Here is a 21,939-nt window from a genome sequence, read left to right as displayed (position 1 = left end):
CAAAGATGAATATGACACAGCTCTTATTTTCATGGGGCTCAGATCACAGGGGAAGGTTCATACTATGTTAATCGGTAATTAAAATATGATAAATAAAGTATTAGAGATGGCACACAGAGAAGGGAGTAATTGACTTTTCTAGAAGATGTCAGGAAAGGCTCTACAGAAGTAACTTTTGACTTAGGTCTTAAAAGATAAGAACTACAGTGAACCACCTATTGAAATGGCTAAAATGAAAAAAAAAAAAGCAGTAACTTCAATTGCTGGTGAGGATGTGGAGAAACTACACCGCACATAGCTTGTGGGTGGGAATGTAAAATGGTATAGCCACTTCGGAAAATAGTTTGGCAGTTCCCATCAAAATTAAAAATAGACTTAACATATGGCCCAGCAATTGCCTTCTTGGGAATTTATACAAGAGAAATTAAGACTTATTTTCATATAGGAACTTATACACAAATATTCATAGCAGCTTTATTTGTAACGATCCAAACTGGAAACCACTCAGATATACTTCAATAAGTGAATGGTTAAACAAACTGTGGTACGTCCATACCACTGGAATAGTGTTTATCAATAAAAAGAAAAAAAAACTATCGATAAATGCAAAAAACAAAACAAAACTTGGATGGCTTTCAAAGGAATTATGCTTGATGAATAAGGCCAATTCAGAATCTATACTGCATGATTCCATTATATACCATTTGTTAAGTAACAATTTGAGGGGTGGCAAACAGATTGGAGGTTTCCAGTAGTTAAGGATGGCTATAAAATAGTAGTATGAGACAGCCTTGTGGTGATGGTTGTGGTTATGAAAAGCTATGCATGTGATAAAAATCTCATAGAGCCACCCCCCCTATATACACATGAGTGCATGAATAATGGGTGAAAACTAAGTAAGCTCTATGAATTGTACCAATGCCAACTTCTTGATTTTGATGTTGAATTATAATCATGCAGGATGTCAAGATTGGAGGAGGCTGGAAGAAGGGTGCATGGGACTTCGTTGTACATTTCTTTGCAACCTCCCTTGAGTCTATAATTATGTCAAAATAAAAAAATTAAGAAGAAAGATTAGGAAAAGTTTTCAGGCATGTGGGGTGAAGACAGTGGAGTTGGCAACAGGAATGGTTATGAGGGTTACTGGTAGGAGATGAGGTTCAGAGAAGGAACTGCACACACAAGAGCATGATGGCTTGAAACAGGCAGTAGTGGGAGGGAGGCTAGTGAAATAAACATGGGTTAGGGTACTCAGGGCCAGATATGCCAGGCAGGCTAACAAGTGGGGACTTTTACTTCAAGAGTATGGACCATCTCAAACATTGTGTGTGTCTGTGTGTTTCCATTCATGTACGTGTGTTGGGGGAATGATCAGATTTACATTTTGAAAAGCTACTCTAGCTATAGCATAGGATATACTAAAGGTTATCAGGGGCCATTTGCACCCATCCAGGCCAGTGGCAGCAAAGGAAGGGAAGAAAAGATGGATTTGGGAGATACTTCCAGGGTAGAATTGATAGGGCAGCACATACTGACACACAAGAAAAGCATCTACATACAACATTCATGAGCATTTTGTACAGGGAGAGAGGAAAGGATATAGGAAGGCAGGTGCTTCTGGGATAGCTGTCTGAATGATAGCCAGGGAGAGAAAACGAGTCCCCAGGGAATTCTGATGAAGAGGGCTCTGGATGGCTAGAGAAAAGGGTAATTGGAAGCTTTGGCAATGGTAAGGTATTTCATACACAGTGTAAACATCAAGGACACTGCAAGTGAGGACACCTTCCATGTGAGGGCTACATGGTGGACACTCTTAAATTAAAGACCAAAAGTTTTCCTTTAGTTTGACAGTCAAACGGGAGTCGCTGGAGAAGCATAAGGACCAATGTTGCTGAAAAATGATGCTTAGGAACTCTGATTTTTGCTGTTGCGTGGAAGGCCAAGGAGAGAAAGTCTGGAGGCAGAGGGGTTGGCAAAAAGGGTATTGAAGCATTCTAAGCACAAGAGCATCAGGAAGCAATGTAAGATACCCTTGGGGAAAAAAAATGAGAGGGCTAGGTGACAGACTGGGTGGGGGTTGGGGTGGTCAGAGTAGAAAACACACTGCGCCGATTCCTCCAGAATTCTCAGGAGGGGGAAAGCGAAATAAAAATATTCCTTTTCCTAGTGCAACTTCCAAATCCAGTGTTCCTTCCTCTCATCAATCTCATCTCCTTTGAGTCAATGTCATTTGCTTATACCACTTAAACACTAGCAAAGGTCCTAGCTACAGACCTACTACAAGGTACTCTTTCACCTCCCTTAAGGACTTAAGCACCTGGAATTTTTTCTGTCTCTCCCTTTCCCCGTCATTTGTCTTTGCCATTCACTATTCACTTGCTTACTCACATCTTGATTCAAGCACCTGTTCTCACCCATGCTGGGCACTAGAGATACAGAAATAAGTAAGACCCAAGGAGCGTGTTGCACAGTAGGGAAGGAAGATAGGAAAGCAAGTAACTGTGACAAGTGCCATAATACCCATCCACTCATTCAAACAAATCTTAACTAAATGCCTACTGTATATGAGGCATTATGTTGGGCAATGGGATTACTGTACTGAACAAAAGAGACCTGACTCTTCCCCTTGTGACCCTTCTAATTCTCTGAAATCACAGTTTCTTCACCTTTTGAACAACAGAGATGTCCACCTGCACTTCACTTTAGTTATCTCCAGGCATAGCCATGCTTTAGGGCCTGGTGAAGAAGTGCTTGGAAATGCTCTACTTCTAACACCCTGAACTCTGAACTGCTTTTACTGTGTACAATTTTCTATCTTCCCATTGAACTTGTTCTTTATTCTCATTTTAACTGCTGTTTCCTTGTCTTTCTATTTTCAAAGTCTACCAGTTTATCTTTTGACCTCATTTGCTTCACTACTCATTTTGAAGAATACAATTAGTCATTTCAAAAACTCTTATTAGCATACTTAATTCCCTCACACCTTTGTCGTTTTTGCCCTGTCAATCCTTAAGCCCTTGGATAAACCACTCTGTCAGAATTTTCTTCTCTGTTCTGCTGGAGAAAGCTGAGAACTCAAGCCAATTGCTTCCTATATAGTCTATGCTTATGACTCCAATTCAACAAATTCCATAAACATTTATTGAGTGATCGATATATGCCACTCCCTCTGTGCAGCTTGGCAATCATTTGCTTCACCTCTTGTTGGTAAACAATTACATTTCTTGAAGCATCTAGTCTAATTAAAAAAAAATACAAATCCAATGAGTGTACATTCTTTAAAAAAATATTTATTTGTCAGAGAGAGAGAGAGAGCAAGCGAGCACACAAGCAAGGAGAGCAGCGGCAGAGGGAGCAGCGGGCTCTCTGCCAAATAGGGAGCCTGAAGCGGGACTCAATCCCAGGACCCCAGGGACCATGACCAGAGCCAAAGGCAGACACTTAACTGACTAAGCCACTCTGAGTGTACATTCTTGACACTAAAAAAAAAAAAAAATCAAATAAATATACAAGTCTATCGAAGGGGTGCCTGCGCGGCTCAGTTGGTTGAGTATCTGCCTTTGGCTCTGGTCATGGTCCTGGGGTCCTGGGATGAAGTCCGGCATTGGGCTCCAGTACCGCATGGGGCTCCCTGCTGAGCAGGAAGCCTGCTTCTCCTTCTCCCTCTGCCCCTCCCCCTGCTTGTGCTCTCTCTCTCAAATAAATAAATAAAATCTTAAAAAAAACCCCAAAAGTCTACAAATAAAAGTCAAAAATCTCTCTCCATCCTCACTCCCTCTCCAGAGGTGACTGTTGATTCATTACACATAGCTTCAACCAGCTCAGTCAAGTATGAGACAAAGTTTGATGTATATCTTTCTAGATCAAACTTTGCCTCATACTTGACTGAGTTGGTTGAAGTTATGTGTAATAAATGCCTTCCTCTACCTCTTTTCTTTACCTGACAATGTCTTCCCTCATATTCCTCCTTTTCCTTGAGGATAATTTCACCACCTAGGCACTAGATCTTCTGCCTTATTGCTCTAATGGCCATGTATCACCAATGACCTCTTTCTTACATCTTTAGCCTCTGTCTTCCCACTAATTCTGTTCCCTTAGGTTACAAGTTGTCTACTTCCTACTCCCCTTCTCAGCACTGCCAAAGTTACCCACTTACAGGCCACCTATACATCCTTCTTGAAATCTAGTTTCTGATCTTACTGATCTCAATTTCTTTTTCGAAGGGAGAGAGACCTCTGGGTTATGATATCCAAAACCTCTTCTCTGTTATATTTTTTAACTTCTCAGAAGCAACTGACAGTTGATACTACTCAAAAATCTGCAGGTGGTCATTTGTGGCTAGCTACATCTCCTTAAAAATATTTTTTAAACCTTTTAAAAAAGCAACTTTACTGATATTCATGTAACACACGATTCTCCTATTTCAAGTGTACAATTCGGCAGCTTTTAGTATATTTACGGAGTTGTACAACCATTACCACAATGAATTTCAGAACATTTCCATCATCCCCCAAAGAAACTCTGTACTCATTAGCTATTACTACCCATTTCTAAGATTCTTCAATCCCCAGGTCCTGGCAACCACTAATCTACTCTCTGTCTCTATAGATTTGTCTGATTTTGACCATTCATATAAATGGAATTATATCATATGTGGTTTGTAACTGGCTTCATCTGGTATATTATGTTCACAGTTCATCTGTATTGTAGCATGTGTCAGTACATTATTCCTTTTTACAACCAAATTATATTCCCTTATCTGCATATACCAAATTTTCTTTATCCATTCATCAGTTGATGGGCTTCTGGGTTAATTCTACTTTTTGGCTAATATGAAAAATGCTGCTGTAGACATTTGTGTAGAAGTTTTTGTGTAGCCAGGTTTTCATTTTTCTTGGTTACATACCTAGGAGTAGAATTTCTGGGTCATGTGGTAACTCCAGGTGTAGAAAGGTAACTTGCAGGCAATGGAAGTTTATGACAAAGAGCAGACTTTCTGGGTGAGGTGACTGAGGCAAACCATGAACAGTGTAGTTTGCCTCGTTTATAGGAAATTTGTTTTCCACAGTGGTGGCACCAGTTTACATTCACAACAGCAACATAGAATATATGAGGGTTCTAATTCTTCCACATCTTTTACCAATACTTGTTGTTTTATCTTTTGTTTGACTGTAGCCAACTCAGTGGGTGTAAAGTAGTATCTCATGGTGGTTTTGATTTGTATTTCTCTAGTGACTAACGATGCTGACTATCTTTCCATGTTCTTTTTGGCCATTTGTATTATCTTTTTAGAGCAATGCCTATGCAAGTCCTTTGCTCATTTTTAAATTGGGCCATTTGCCTTTTTCATATTGAGTTGTAAGTATTTGTATATTCTAAATACAAGTCTCTTATCAGATACATGATTTGCATATTTTTCTCCCGTTCTGTGGGTTGTCTTTAATTTTCTTGATAGTATCCTTCAAAGCACAAAAGTTTTCTTATTTTGACGAAATCCAGTTTATCTATTTTTTCTTCAGCTACTTGTGGTTTGGGGTATTATATTAAGAGAACATTTTCGAATTCAAGGTCATGAATATTTACATCTATGTCTTCTAAGAATTTTGTAGTTTTATTTCTATAATTTAGACTATTTGGACATAAGTTTTGTATATGGTGTGAGGTAAAGGTCTAGATTCATCCTTTTGGATGGTGATATCCAGTAGCCCCAGCACTATTTATTGAAAAGACTATTTGTCCCCAGGTGATTGTCTTGGCACTCTTTGGGTAAAATCCAAATGGGTAACATTGACTGCACAGACTTCTTGACTCTGAACTACATTCCATTGCTCATATGTCCAATCCATGCCAGCACAACACTGTCTTGATTACAGTAGGTTTTTATTAAGTTTTGAAGTTGGGAAGTGTAAGTCTTCCAACTTTGTTCTTCCTTTTCAAGATTCTTGTAACATTCTGGGTTGAATTTTCATATAAATTTTAGGATCAGCTTGGCAATTTCTACAATGTCAGCTGTGATTTACAGCTCCATTTTGACTGTACTGAACCTGTCATCTTACCTCCTTCTCTATTCCTTGTCTCTGCTATTGACAGCCCATCCTTTCAGTCACCCATGTTCAAAACTCTGAGGTTCTTTGTGATTCCTCCCTTTCTCTGCTCCTCTTCAGTTACCAGTCTTGCACCAATCTTTCTCCCGTTGCTTTCTCTCTACTCCCACAGCAGTACTGGCCCTTATGACCTCATTTGTGGATTACATCAATAGCTTCCTAATTAACTTTCCTGTCTCAAGTCTCTTACCTCTCTAATCCAACATGCACACACTCTAACTACCATCAGATTAATTTTCCTTAGGGATTGTTTTGATCAAGTCACCTCCTTACTCAAAATCCTTCAATGTCCCTGTATTGTCTTTAGATAATGCTTAAAATTCTTAGCCTAAATTTCAAAGTCCTTCATGATCTGATTCCAGCCTCCCTTTTCATCTTATTTTCCAATAACCCCTTAACCCCTATTATTCTGTAGGCAAACTACACTGTCCATGGTTCACCTCGGTCACCTCGCCCAGAAAGTATGCTTTTTGTCATAAACTTCCTTGTGCTTGCAAGTCACCTTGCTACACATGTACATCATATTTACTCTTTCAAGGCTGGCTCAAGTCCCATCTCCCTCATGGATAGAAAACTGATAGTAGTAGCAGCTAACATTCATTGGACACTTTATTCAAAACACAGCACTGTTCTATGTACTTTACATGTATCAGCTCATTTAACTCTCTAAACAATTTATTAGATAGGTATCCTTATTAATTCTATTTTACTGATAGGGAAGCGACAGCACAGAAGGGTTAAAAAAATCTGTGCAAGACAAACAGCTATTAAGTGGCAGAGCTGGGGTTTGAACCCAGGGATCCCGGCACCAGAGTCCATGCTCTAAGCTACTACTACAATGTACCTGCTTCCCTGACTTACTATCAGGTGCTGGTGCAGTCACTCCACACACATTACTCTGTATCTCAGCAGTAGCTGCCACAGCATTATTACTTTTTGAGTGTTAATCTTGCTGAGCAAGCTCTGATTGTATTATTCCCTCATTCTAAAATCTTCAGCAGCTCCCCGAATCCTTACAGAATATGGTATAAAGTTTCATAGCTAAGAATTCCAGCTCTTGCATGATGTGATTCCCACCCGCTTTTCCAATCTTCTTTGCAACTTGTCCCTCTCATGCATTTTACAGTCCAGCCAAACTAAACCGATGTTTTTTGTACATAGCTCAGCCTCTCCTGACTTTGATCATTCTGTATCCTCTGTACAGAAGATCCTTCCCTCCCTATAATCTGTCTATTTAAATTTGACCCAGATTTCATAAACACATACATATTCATACTTTGTAAAGATATAGCAATTAGCTACCCTTTAGAGCCCAGATCAAATGTTACCTCCTCAATTAACTCTTTTTCTGAAGTATTTTCTCCCTTTGAGTACCAATAGCATTTTGTTTTTTATGGTTCTTATAACTTTCTACATTTTACTCTATTTAGCTGTTTGATTATGAATACGTATGTATATTCCTTTATGTATCTATAATGTTAAAGTTCCCATTAACTTCCATGCAGGTGGAATCAATATCTTATACATAGTAGGCATTCAGAAAATAATCATTAAGTGACTAGATAAATAAAATATCACTCTAGATTGCTTTTGGGAAAGTTTCCCTAACCACTGTACTATTTGCTACACTGAAAATCATTAATTTAAGGTTTTGGAAAAGTCTAAAATCTCTTTCCCAGAAAGGAGGTGGGTTGGGGTAGGGGTAGGGAGGACGGACAGGCATCTCATTACACTACATTAGTGACTTCCCTAAAACACACATGATATTCATTTGAAAAGCAGTTTCTTGATGAGAAACCTAATCCTTCAGTATTGGGCAGTCTGGATTTCAGACAAGGCTATGCTAATGAGGAAGAGAAGCTGGGGCAGTTGTTTCTACAGGCGTTGATTTGAGGAAGGCTGTGGTTGCCTGAGGAGGATAAAAGCTAGGCATGATGGCACTAATGATGTTTTCACATAAAAGGGAAAGCCTGCGAACCAAATTGTAGAGCCATACCCCTTTCTCTTATTCCATCAGGGTAGATCACAGTGTCTATGGTGTTAATTCACTTGTGCCACTTTACCTCTAAATACCAAGGGCAGGACCTGGTTTGGTTTGTTTGTTTTTAAATACTCAAAGTCCTAAAAGATTCAACTCAGGGCAATGGGATGCCAGAGAGTGTTACAGTTACCCATAATCAATGCTGATGGTAGGATCAGGTAACCCAAATTTGTCATTCTACCCAGACTTCTGAGGGGGCAGGGTCCTGACTTTCTAACTTGCAAACCAGCCTAGACCAGTCTTATCATCTTTACGTATTCCAACAAGCACTCTCAGCATCCTCTAGAGACATCCTCAACAGAGTCTAAAAAAGGAGGAATTCAAAGTTGAAAAACCAAAAAGGGTAGCATGGGGAGGGAGAGAAGAGAGAAATATTTGTTACTAATGCTGTTCACTCCCAAAATCAGCCTGAGCAAAGTTATTGCCAGCAGCGACACATTTTCTATAATATAAATTTTAAACCGACTGCATTGGATGGAACTCAGAGGGTGATTGTGTTAAGGACCCAAAATATCACTAATCAAGTCCCAAATGGGAACTCTTCAACTTTTCACAGGCACGGTTTCTCTAAATTCTCTCAGTCCTATCTCAACTCAGGTACTGCTGACTCATTCCGCAAAATCTCAACCTGCCAGGGGATGCGGCATATGGTAAATGCCTCAGTGATTCCTGAATATTTTTTACAAAGGGCTCAGGGATGCAGAGAATTGGGGTGGGGAGCTCCCTGCAATGAAGATGATGTGCCATTTTGTTTTGGGGCCATGGGTGCCTCTTGGCCATATCCAGAAGACATCTAATTTCGTATAAGTTTCTCTTTCTGCTTTTGGCATCAGATAAGCTGTACTGGTTTCATTAACATCTTCAGTACAAAAAAACAAAACAAAAAACCCAAAGCCACAAAATAAAGCAATCCTCAAGCCCCGAAACCCCTAACTACTACCCCCAACAAACAATCAATCCTTACATCCCCTTGGCTGTTTTAATTTTCAAGATGCAGTTTCTTAAGCATTTTACATGGGCATCTTTTCTCTCACTGCTGAGTCTATTATATAGAAACATGAATTCTAATTGGCATTTCTTTCTTTACTATGTGCCTTGTAGTAAGTAATTCTACTCATCAATTATATGCCATCTTGGCAACAGAAAGGGCTGTGCACTATTTTTAGTTTATTATTACTTAATCTCTTTACCTCTTTGAAATAAACCATTCTCATTCTCACAGGAGAGAGTGAGTCATTCAGAATTAAAGGACCTTAGCAGTGGTGGAGAGTGAATCGTCAGAGTTAGAATTAGAACACTAATTCTAATTCGAATCCAGTGCTCTTTTCCCTCAACCCCAGTGCTCTTTGGCTCCTTTCATTCTGAAAGGGCAGAGGGCCCAGCAAGCAGAGTATTACTGGCCAGTGGGTAGGGTAAGGAAGAGGCAGGCTAGTTTGGAGAGCTAAGTTAGAACAAATAAACAAAGAAAAAACTCAAACAAAACCAAAATGGAAGAAGACCTAAAGAATATGAATCCTAAGGCTAGAAGGGCTAACAGCTTTTCTTTTTGTTTAAAAAAAAAAAAAATTTTATTTATTTCTCTGACAGAGCGCGAGAGAGAGCACAGCAGGGGGAGCGGCAGGCAGAGGGAAAGGGAGCAGCAGACTCCCTGCTGAGCAGGGAGCTCCATGTGGGGCTCCATCCTGTGACCCTGGGATCATGACCTGAGCTGAAGGCAGACGATTAATGACTGAGCCACACAGGCGCCCCTGGACTAACAGCTCTTTATTTCCTCTCAGGTAGGACCTGTCACTGCTCTGTCACCACCAGGACTGCGCACACAGCACAGACTGCATTCAACTCTATGTCACATTACCTGGGTCTATGTCTCATCTATGTGGCCTCCACAGCACAGGGTTCAGGGAGAACACTGCACTTGGCATCAAAGTGTCTGCCCCAGCAACTTGGACAAATAACTTCACTTCTCTGAACCTCAGTTTCCTTTTCTGTAGAACCAGAAGAGTATTTTCTCCCTCACAGGGTTCTTCTGAGGATTAAAGGATAGAACATTTGCAAAAGTCTTCTCCCAGCACCAGGCCCATTATAAGCACTCCCTGATGTTGAGTTGGTAAATGAATGGCCTGAAATCAGGCCCTTTGAGTGCTATGCTAATTCTCTCAGCCCACTGAGATACTGTTGAGTTCAGCACTGCACTAACCATAGCAGTGACTTCCCAAACAGGACTCTAACGTTCCCCAAAGGCAGAGAGCAATTTCGTAGTGTCACTGCCTGGTTATACCTGTTCTGGGAATACAGTAATTCCTTTTCCAGGGCTGCCAATCTATTACCTTTCACCAAACACAAAATTCACTTCAAGAAGGGGCAGGAACACAAATGCCTTTCTGTTAGATAGAGGTTGGGAGAATATATTATTAAAATTGAAACTGACTTCTCTGATTTCTTGGGCAAAAAATCAGATTGGAAGCCAAACAGCTATTTGGCCTTTGCAGACCCTGGATAGGGATGCCCTTGGGGGAAAGGAGAGAGCTGGAATCATTCCAAATTGTAGTTGCAACATTTGTGTGTATATTTACTGCCGGTGCTTGCACTCTCTGTGCTTAGTTTTTACTCTCTAAGCCTTGCCGACTTTACAATTTACCTAGAGTGTAGTTTAATACGTACGGGTAGAAATACAGGCCTGTATCTCTGTTTCTCATTTCCTAATCATATTTTCTACCCTCCCCATACACCTGATACGTTGTTTTCAATTCGACTGCTCTGATTTTCAAACTTAGGTAGAAAATAATGATTTGTTAACAATAAACATGCCCCTAGCTCTTCCCTCACTCTTCTTTACCAAGGAGGCCCTCCCTATGATTCAAAGACAAAATCCTGCCATATAGTTAGCACCTGGTGCAGCTCATCAAAATAAAATATCATTTCCCAGATGATTGGAAATTTCTGTAATGCCGTCACACAATGAGGTGTGTAAGAAAGAGTTTGGGGATTGATTTTCATCATTAACTTGATATTGCCTGGTTTTCGTGGGACTTAAAAAGAAATGCGTTTTTATTACTTTTAAGTACTGCACACAGAATAACTCCAACTCATCATATTTTAACAGTTATTTTTCTGGGGCAGGATGTATTTTAAACATGCCTATGTTAGAGTGTCTGGTGGATCATTCAGGATCAGTGTCCTGTTGCTTGATGAAATCCAGATCACTTCAATGAGATCCAGATGGGGAAACTGGGTCTCTGGCAATGGCTGCCAGATCTTCTCCATATGAAAGCTCTCTAGTCTGTATGCAAATTCAAAACTCCATATCCTGGAAATCCCAAACCAATCAAGTGGCGCTCCGTTTCTTAGTTACTGGACTAAACACAGGGAAGCGATTCATTCTTCCCTGAGGAAATAAGCATGTCTTACATACATCTATCTTGGCACAAAAAGGGCTGGCTAAGCAAATTAATAGTGTAAACAGGATTGCACTGGGGAATGCTTGTCCTACTTAAGAGAATAAACTTTTTGTGCACTTTGTGCACATCCACTTACATACAAATAATTGATATGCTAATTACCAATGATTCTTAAAGCTCCTTCCCTGAGGTGCTGTATGATGCTGTTAGTCTAGTTTGAATTACTAGCATGTCCAGTGCTTGAAAGTAATAAAAACGCATTTAAAAATATTCCATGATTCAGACTGACTTTCCTCTAATTAGGCTGAGTCAGGGGGCATGCCTATATTTAAATGGGATAGATATTTTTCTACTTTCATTACTAATATATTTAAGATGTCCGCTCCCCCCCCCCCCCCCCACTGCTACATCCCTTACCTTTCTCTTCAGGATTCATCTGCTTGGACTGGCCACACATAAACCCCTTGCCCTCCAGCTCACTCCTCAGCTGCACTACGTACTGTCTAGGCAAACACGTTACCTTTAGTGCCTGGCACACATATGTACCCTTTCGCTTGTTAACTTGATGGCTGGTTGTTCAGTATGGCTTTTTCTGAGGAATCTGCTCTTTGGTCCAACAGGGTATGCCTCTTGCCTGATAGCGTAGTGGGTAGCAGTGCACAGAGAGCAGAGCTCAGCTCAACTTAGCATCGGGCCTTTTTGTCAGGTGGGGGAACACCGGACTTGACTTAGTCTCTGTATGGTCCATGTCAACAGAATACATCGAGGCAGCTCATCGGTGCTGGCAGCTGCCGGGGACACAGCACTGTCAGGCGCTGTTAAAACATGTGAAAGCAAAGCCTAAAGGGTAGTTTTGCTCTGCTAGACTGAAGGGACAGAGCAGTGATAAAAGAACATCGGAGTGGGGAGGCTTAGGCTGGGGGTAGGGGGTACATGGTGGATAGCAGCTGAGAGGAGTAATATGAGTTTGATGTCAGAATGTTCTGTCAAGCACAGATCTTGTCAATTTTAGAATTCTTTTCAGAGCAGCCCTGCACGAACGAGTATAATTCTCAAGACTTCCATTTATGAGCACAGTCTTCCTGTCTCTGGATAGTTTCAGAGCATGTTCTAGTGTCAGAACTTATTAAACTGCTCTGGAAGAATCAGATCACTTTCTCCAGGGGGTAGGGATCATTCAGCACTAAGAAGAGAGAAGAAAAAGTGAACACTGGACTGACAGAACAAACGCATTGAATTCCAGGAAATTGGCCTCCTTGACTTAAATGAAAAAAATATCACCTGTGAAGACTGCTGGAGGAGGGGCCTGTCAAGGTGTCAGGGCTTACTTGGCCTGGGAGTTTAGGAACTCCTGGCCATGAAAGACACTGGCCAAGAGGGAGAGGAGAAGAATATAAGAACTGTCCCTCTAACCACCTGGATGTATTTATTTATATTTATTTATTTTCTAAAGATTTTTTTATTGATCTGTCGGAGAGACAGAGAGAGAAGTGGCAGAGCGGGTGGGGGAGGCAGGTAGAAGGAGAAGCAGGCTTCCTGCTGAGCAAGGAGCCTAAGGTGGGACTTGATCCCAGGACCCTGGGATCATGACCTGAGCCAAAGGCAGACACTTCACCGACTGAGCCACCCAGGGGTCCCTAACCACCTGAATTTGAAGCTCAAAGGATCAGAGATTAGGGGAAAAAAACAGTTCTTCTCTGCAACCCTAACTAAGTACTAGGGACAGGCAGGGTGAGCTCACTGACAGAGGGTACAGGACAATTTAGATAATTGAGCTCAGCATCCTCCCTCCAAATTATCCCATATTCATAGGCAGTTAATATCTTTTGAATGTAATATTTTAAAAGAAACATCAAACTAGGAACAATAAATGAATGGCACATTTTGGCCTCATTTACACCTGTGGCTAACATTAACAGCAAATTTAATTAGTGTCTGAGTCATCCATCTTCCAGAAACAATAGGCAATTTTGCATCTGCCATACCACACAGAGGCAGGACAGAAGCTTACCAAATAGAACAAAAGCATTTAATACAAATATCTTATAGCAGGCTGAGTTCAAAGTGTGGGGCTTAGAAAATGAATTAGCAGATTCTGTTGCCTTTATCACTGGGCCAAAGTGAGCTAGGCATGATCACAGTGGTGTAGTCATGACCCAGCTGAAGAAGGGGAGAAAAAGTATATAAAGAATTCTGACCAACTCTCAGATTGTGATCAAAATGTAAGTACAGTTATCTGGATATTTGTTCTTAAATGCAAATTTCTAGAGGATTCTTCTCTTCTCATCAACCGAAAGAGAATTTCAAAATATTTGTCATGCTTAAAATATTTATGTGTGAACATGTACTTGTATTGCTTTTGCACATCACCAAGCCCAGAGCAGTAGGCTATACTTGTTGGGTTCTCTTTCACCAATGATCTATCTACCTGATTGTAAAATTGAATGATAAGGAGTTTGGAGTCCCAAGTCGAAGATGAATTCTAGATGATTTATCATTACAGTGAAAGAAAAACCTATCATCATTAAAACATCTCTTCTTTAAATATTAACATTAAAAGTCAATAGTGAATGGAAACATTTCACTTAAATGTCCTTTCATGATGTCCCTCGGTTCTCATTTTATTCCATTGGTAGTGGATGAACGGCTTATAGCATAGATGAAGAATCTCTACTCTGCATGTAGACACAGCCTTCTGCCAGGATCAAGAGATGATATAAATTAGGCCTACAGTTGCAAAAATGCATCATGTTAAAAATCTTTAGCAGTACCAATTTAAAAAAACACACATGAAATGCCATGTAATACTATTTACTTTCTAAAATAGAAAGTCAGGATTTCCTCCATTGAAAATAAAGGAAAAAGCAGATTTACAGAATCTCCACATTTCCAAACTTTAGGAATTTAAATTACGAATAGTAATTAGGAATTTTAACACAAGAAGTAAAATCAGGCAATAGTTATTCTTATTTTCTATCCATAAAATTACAAATGAATTCCTCAGGATTAGGAGATTCTATTCCTTCCCCCAAACCCCAAGTCACACTTTCACGAACATAAACATGATGAATTATGTATACTATAAATCATGTGGCTCATACGCATAAACCTAAATGGTTTCTTTTATAAGGGGTTTTCTGTAATCCCCCGAGATAAAATTTTCCAAGAAGACTTGGGGATGGTATTTTTTTCCTTGTGAAAAAATTCATAATTCTAGGTAACACTTTGGGGACAGGGTAGCTGATGGTTAGCAGGCAGACAGATGTGGATTTAAACTCTGGCTTCACCACTTACTAGTTGTATGACCTAAAGCTAATTAATTTTTCTAAGCTCTAGTTTTCTTATTTGTAAAATGGGAATCAGATTACCTACCTTTGTAGGCACTCTAGATTATATGCTGTCATAAGATCAAGTGAGAAGGATCAAATAAATGTTCCGTGCAATTCCTGACACAGGCAAGCGCTCCCTTGGAGCTAAGCTCCAGGGTGGGAGCCTAATCCATCTTGTTTACCACGATCAGTACCCAGATACAGTGCTGGCATAAAGCAGATGCTCAATAAATATTTGCTGAATGAATGAATAAAACAGTGTTATTATACTTAAAGTTACACAAATCCCCTACTTGCATGGTAGCTCCCCACTTTATTTTTGTTAATGTTTTAAAAATCTTATAAGGTGACTTGAGCTGCTCAGTTCTTTTTGTAGCGAGTTTGGAGTGGCTTGAGAGAGGTGAATTTTGGCTCACACCATAAACATATACTACTGAGACATTATCTTAAGTATTAGTGATGGTGTCTTCTCTTCCTTGTTGGATAGCACTGGAGCTCCATATAGATGGACAAAAGGAATTCCCCAAAGGAATAAAAACTTAGGCTTAAATGAGCTCTTCCTTTAATGAGCTTGTCGCTGTCCTAGAGAACAAGTTCTTTCTGGGTAGTCTACTCTGGTTGGCCCATGCACAGTAGAATTAACATTTGCATTTAGCAGTTGAAGAGCTATAAAAAATTATTTGCAACAAAGTAGTATAATTTTTCTCCCATAAAAGAAAGGAGGCAAAAATAATAACTTTTTTTTTTTTCACTTCTGGGATCATGACTTTTTTTTTTAGGTTAGTGGTCATTGAGGGGGAAGAAAGGTTTCTTTCAGTTTTGAGCTATAGAATGTAAGCCACAGGACTCAAGGTAGACAGGCCAAGGACCGAATACAGGTAGATTTTTACTTTAAGAAACTACTGTTAGGAACCTTAGTTCAGCAGGATAAGATCATTTCCTCGGTTGGGTTGATAGCTCTCACTAGCAAAGTTTTGCATATGTGGATATAAAGACTGCTCTCGTGAAAAGTCCTGTTTAACAGAGCCTCTCCTTAGTCCTATTCATTGTGAAGTTTCTTTAACAGTGTGTTTTCCTTTTGGTGAAATATTTATGCGGTGGCTGTACTTAATTATCTTACCAAGTTAACAGTTGAATATTCTTAATAAAATGTGAGGGTGTTTTTTTCCAAAATGTTGAACTGTCCACTTCAATATATTTTGTAACCATACACACCACATAGATACATATATATGTGTATATCTATATATGTACAGATATATAGCTTTCCTATGAAGTATATACTAATTGGATATGTATTAAAGGATGTTTTCTGGCTATTGGGGCTATAAAATGACAGGTAGGATAAAAACTAAGAAGCTTAAGTACAGCCCTGAATTTCTTTTTCAAACCACACATATGTCATAATAGTCCACAGTAAGCAAGTAGTTTGGTCATTTTGCAAGATTTGAGGTTTCAGATCAAAACCTCTCTAGAACCCAAAGCAAGGAAGTACATATCAGTATCCTTCTGTCCCATAGTCCTCAACTACAAATGCTCCCAACATCATCAAAGCAGTGCTTTGGGTAATAGCTTAAACATTATTAAGACTATCTCAGGGGTGCCTGTGTGGCTCAGTGGGTTAAAGCCTCTGCCTTCGGCTCAGGTCATGGTCCCAGGGTCCTGGGATGGAGCCCCACATTGGGCTCTCTGCTCAGCAGGGAGCCTGCTTCCTCCTCTCTCTCTGCCTGCCTCTCTGCCTACTTGTGATCCCTGTCTGTCAAATAAATAAATAAAATCTTGAAAAAAAAAAAGACTATCTCACGTTGCATTCAGATACAGTTAGAAAGCAAGAACAAGTTAAACATAGGTAGAGCAGTATTTCATCTTTCAGATGACATAGTTTGGAAACCAGCAAAACCCTCCCTTTAGCAAATCAGCCTTCCTCACCCATCAAACCTTGTGTGTTTGTGTTCATGTGGCCAAGGAGGGGGAGTGGGCTTTCATGTAAATCAAGAATATAACCATTGTCTCTCTACTGGGACCACAGCTTCTATTTGAAGGAGGAGGTGTGCTTACAAGAATGATGTTAATATTCCTTTATGTTAGTTAAAACAGGCTTCTACTTATAATACCAACTCTAGTAGCTCCCATGAAAATTATGGGAAGATTTTGTGAATCAGTGACCCTTACCTTTCCAAATGAGTTTTGAATGACCTAGGTATCTCTGACTAAGATTATCTTTTACATAAGATGGAATTCAAGGTCTTTTGGTGCTGAAAATATCCATGTAGATTCCTTATCTAGTCTATTAAAAAAAAGAAACCCTAAGCCCCCTCCCCCCTTTTTTTTAAATTAAGACGTTGTGCCTGGGGTACCTGGGTGGCTCAGTGGGTTAAGCGTCAGCGGCCTTCGGCTCAGGGGCTCAGGTCACTATTCCAGGGTCCTGGGATCAAGCCCCACCCCCATGGCGGGCTCCTTGCTCTGCGGGAAGTCTGCTTCTCTCTCCTGCCCCTCCTCTCACCTGTGCTCTCTCCCCTCCCTCTACCTTTCTCTCAGATAAATAAGATCTTCAAAAAAAGAGGGTGTGCTCAACCTTAAGATGAAATCATTAAGTCAGACTCGCTAGCAAAGTCAAGGGAGGCTATGGCAGAGGAAAAAGCCACACAGGAAGAAAGGATAGGAAAGACAAAAGGGCTCATGAATCCCACAGGGAGTGGCAGTTCAGGAGCAAACTAGAAATTGAGTGGCAAACGAAAATTAGAGCATCTTTTAAGTGAACCAGCAATAAGAGATCTTTTATTTTACCACAGGTAAGGAGCAAGCCAGAAAATCAGTGGGCTCATGGAACATAAAGGATTAAATGGAGATAGCAGATACACTACATGACTTTTTTTTACATGAGTAAGCCATTCCTATGTTGACTCTATCTTTTGAGGTAGGCAGATGGGTCAGAGGTCATAGTAGAAAAAGGGCAAGAGACTCTGCTTCCCAGCAACAAGCTACAAGCAGTCAAAAACAGAATGACGAACTAAGTGATATAGTTACCAGGGCTGAACCTCTATAAAACCACTTAGTTGGCAAAGAGTGGTTTTTTTTTTTTCTGTGCCTCTTTCCCTAACTGCTCTACTAACCCAGTTCCTGCTCCTCTGAACGCTCAGAGTGCTTGTGCTCTAACCCTTTCAAAATCTGCTATCAAGAAAGCATATATCTCTGGCAGAGTGAAGGTTAGGAGGAGGGGTTGTGGCAAAATTCCATTTTAAGGCCTCATTGTAGAATAAAAGTGCATTTCCTGTTAAAGGAATTTCAGGCAACAGATGGGAGAGATGTTTGGGTCAGGAAGCTTTCTTGGCACCTTTGGAATCAGAGCTGCCTTCACGTAACGCCCTGAGCACACTTGACTTCTGAAAGAAATCAAAGGGGACAATTATTGTACCTCTAATGAAAATCCGGAACCTGTTATCCTGGATGATCAGTGTGTAGATTGGTGGTGTGCCTCCACGAGGCAAAAGGGGCCCTGGGAACCATAAGGTGATGAGTGTCTGGTACTTTAGGAAGCAAGCTGGAAGAATGTTTAGTCAGTGCTGGCCTCCCATACACTACAGTGGGGGCAGCAAGATGGTTTCTATAAAGGGAAGTCATATGTGATCTTCCATGGATCTTTTCTTTGGGGCTAAATTCACTTCTTATTTATTATTTATTATGTATTTTTAAAAGATTTTATGTATTCATTTGACAGAGATAGAGAGAGAGAGAGAGAGAGACAGCCCGAGAACACAAGTAGAGGGAATGGCAGAGGGAGAGGGAGAAGCAGGCTCCCCAATGAGCAGGGAACCCAACGTGGGGCTTGATCCCAGGCCCCTGGGATCATGTCCTGAGCTGAAGGCAGATGCTCAACCATCTGAGCCACCCAGGTGCCCCTAAACTCACTTAAAAAAAAAAAAAGGATTTTATTTATTTATTTCACAGGGACAGACACAGTGAGAGAGGGAACATAAGCAGGGGTAATGGGAAAGGGAAGAGCAGGCTCTCCGCGGAACAGGGAGCCCCAATGTGGGGCTTGATTCCAGGACCCTGGGAATCATGACCTGAGCTGAAGGCAGACGCTTAATGACTGAGCCACCCAGGTGCCCCCCTAAATTCATTTTTTAAATGCTTCTAATTAAGTCTGATACTGAGGCTATATTAAAACAGGAATTACTATGGGATTAAACATTTTTTTTTATCCTGTAGTAGGAACTGGTTTAGAGAAAGAGAAAATATAAGGGAGCAACAGACATTATGCTCATGGAAGGAGGGTGAGTAGGAGATTTCCTTGGGAGTGGACACTCCCCAGGTCGGCAGACAATACTTAGCTCTTCTAGGTAGTGAAATGCCAGACTGATGGGGGGCTAAATGAAGATCTCAAGAGGTTTTACGATTGGCAGATGGGCTTCAATAGGGGCACGTGTAAGGTAATCTATTTAGGGAAGGCCAGATACTACAAACTCTCCCTGCAGGATGGTGGGTGCTGACTTTTCATTTAAGGCCCAGGAACTAGCAAGCTCTAGGAAACCCCATGGACACAGACAGCACTGAAGAGAAAAACCGAGTTTCTTGCTATGGTGAAAAAAGGACAGCAAAGTGTTGAACACTCGCAAGAAGGGGATTAAAAGAAAAACAAAATAATTCTCCTTTTACACAGCACCACAGGATATCTTCATTGGTGAAGTTACATAAGCAGCTCTGATCTGCACATCTCAAGAAGGACAGAACAGAGCCTGAGGGGAACAAAGAAAGGCAATTAAAACCATCAATGGCAGGCTCCAAAAATAAAGGCCTTTTCAGTCTGACAATACAGAGGTAGCCAGGGGACATGATCAAAATCATGAAGAGGCTAGAGCTGCTGCTTGATGACTTGGCTTGCCAAATCTCTTGAGCTAAGAGGCACCTTTGAAGCATACAGTTTTTATTTTTTAATACTTCTGCTTTGTTTTTACAACTGCTGGTGATGATGGCCAGTGCAGGCTCCTTTGGGAAGCCCCTGTTTCCACCAGAGGGTGGGAGAAATCTGAGCTGAGTGGGGTAGGAATCAAAAGCACCTCCATCCCCATTACTTACCTTAAGTAATGTTGACTTGCTGACTTCTAGTCCGACCTACTCTCTCTCCTGCCAATGTCAGCAGTGAATTTGTACCGGCCAATCGCAATTTTTAAGAATATGAGTTTACCCCCACCTCCTTCCCTGTTCTGTAGGGCTTTTCAGACCCAATGGTCTACACCAAACTGTCTGCCTACAAGTGGCTGTAATTTGATCCCTAACCACAGTGTAAAAAGAACAGATTTCTGACCTCAACTGTAACACAAAGGATAGAACTCAAGAATAATTTGATCCTTAACCACAGTGTAAAAAGGACAGATTTCTGACCCCAATTGTAACACAAAGGATAGAACTCAAGAACTCGTAATGAAGAACTTTCTAATATTCACACCAGTGGATGCAAGCAGATCTCCATAATGGGAAGCAGAAATGAACACTGCCAGGCTAATGAAATGACATACATGCAGGTTTTAGCTAAGAAAGTAGCAGACAAGGGATAACCCAGGCCAGCTTGGAAGCTCTGCTCTTGGGATGACCTTAGTCAGATGGGGCAGCAAGTCAGAGCAAACCAAGAGTGTGGCTCTGTTCCAAACACTCAGCTCTCCTAAACAAGGGATGACAACCTGATCGATGAAGTATAATGAGCAGTGTACAAAAGCTACATAGGTATACCGTGGTGATTTTTTCCCCCCAAGCTCTTCCTTGAAGACAAGAATGCTGTGAGATTGGGGGCCCTTTCATCCTAAAGAAATGTGATGCACTTGTTACTGGCTCAGTGTTACTACTGTACCTTTCACAGATGTGGTAATACTTCTCGTCCTGTATGCCATCCTGAATGGGTACGTTAACACTGTAGTACCGTCCCTTCCCTAGGCCAACATCAGACATGTCACCTGTTCCTGTGAAAGAGAGGAGCATCAGGAGCGGTTTTAAGGGCACAAGCATTAGAAAACTCGAAGGATTCTCTGACAGGAGTCCAGGACAATAAAAGGTCAATTAGAAGAATGGTCCTGGATTTGTGATGATTTCTAAGGAAATGAAATTAAGACAAATAATTCAGAGAAGTAACTGTTGTAAACAATGTTGGGGAAAGAGGAAAATCATAAGAAAATGGAAAAACCTTAGTTTCCACTTGGCTAGATCAAATTAAATAACAGAAAAAGATGCACTCCTTTGCTTGGTTTTCCATATGTCTTGGATTGATCTAATATTAGTATGTCATTGCACTTATCAGGATGTTAGGAGTTACACAGGGTATCTGATAGGACAGTAAGTGTAAGTGAGCTGTCTGTTGACAGTCCATAAAAGGCATCTGGAAAAAGAAACAGTATTACATTCCTATCACCGTCACCCGAAAGGACCTGTGTTAAAATTCTGCACAGAGTAACATCAATAAAGTACCACCGGCACAGAACTCTCCAAATACAAAATGTAAGGATGCAGAGAAGAGCTGCAGCATTTCTTCTTCAAATGTAATACTGAACACACAGGTTACTTGCCTGGGAAAAATCCCGGGGAGAATTTGTGCAGGGACACTGTCATGACTTTGGAGGTGAAACTGAAGGCATCTTCTACACCTATCAGAGGGGGAAAAAAAAACAGCAGAAGAATCACTTTATATATGCAACTCCCGGTTTGCGACAACTGAAATGCTAGGAAGCAGCTGTGGAAAGTAAGAGAGAGGATAGCAATAATAAAGCTAACAAGCTGAGGAGTAAAAGGAACAAGACCCTTCAGTCTTTGATCTCTGTTGTTACAGGATGAGGTAGAACTCTGGCCCCAAGGGAAGTTTTGGGGTTCCTTTTCAAATGCATGGCAAGTTGTAATTGGACTTGCCCTTTCCAAGCAACAGGATGTCCAGGCTCCCTTAGACAACCTCTTCTAAAAGGTGTGGAAGGCTTGAGCTCAGAATCGAAGCATTATCAATAGAGCTGAATAGAGGGAACTGGCACCATCTTGGAAGTTTTATGTTTTGTTTTGTTTCAGTGGTTCTAGTTAAATTCTTGGGA

General features: G+C 40.7%; 1 protein-coding gene across 1 annotated transcript in view; it reads right to left on the bottom strand.

Annotated features, from left to right (window-relative positions):
- LOC111161035 (histone deacetylase 8) overlaps positions 1–21,939 on the bottom strand; it is a 220,210-nt gene that overhangs the window by 131,662 nt on the left and 66,609 nt on the right. Inside the window, exons 6-7 of the mRNA XM_022524486.1 lie at positions 21,430–21,507; positions 20,721–20,829 (exon numbers count right to left, since the gene is read on the bottom strand). Of these exons, the coding sequence (XP_022380194.1) occupies positions 20,721–20,829; positions 21,430–21,507 (187 nt within the window). The remainder of the gene's footprint in view (positions 1–20,720; positions 20,830–21,429; positions 21,508–21,939) is intronic.

This window comes from Enhydra lutris, unplaced genomic scaffold, assembly GCF_002288905.1.
Source record: "Enhydra lutris kenyoni isolate GAN:26980312 unplaced genomic scaffold, ASM228890v2 scaffoldscaffold81, whole genome shotgun sequence".
NCBI classification, from domain to species: Eukaryota; Metazoa; Chordata; class Mammalia; order Carnivora; family Mustelidae; genus Enhydra; species Enhydra lutris.
The sequence above is the reverse complement of the archived record's forward strand: the minus strand, read 5'-3'. Positions and strand labels throughout refer to the sequence as shown.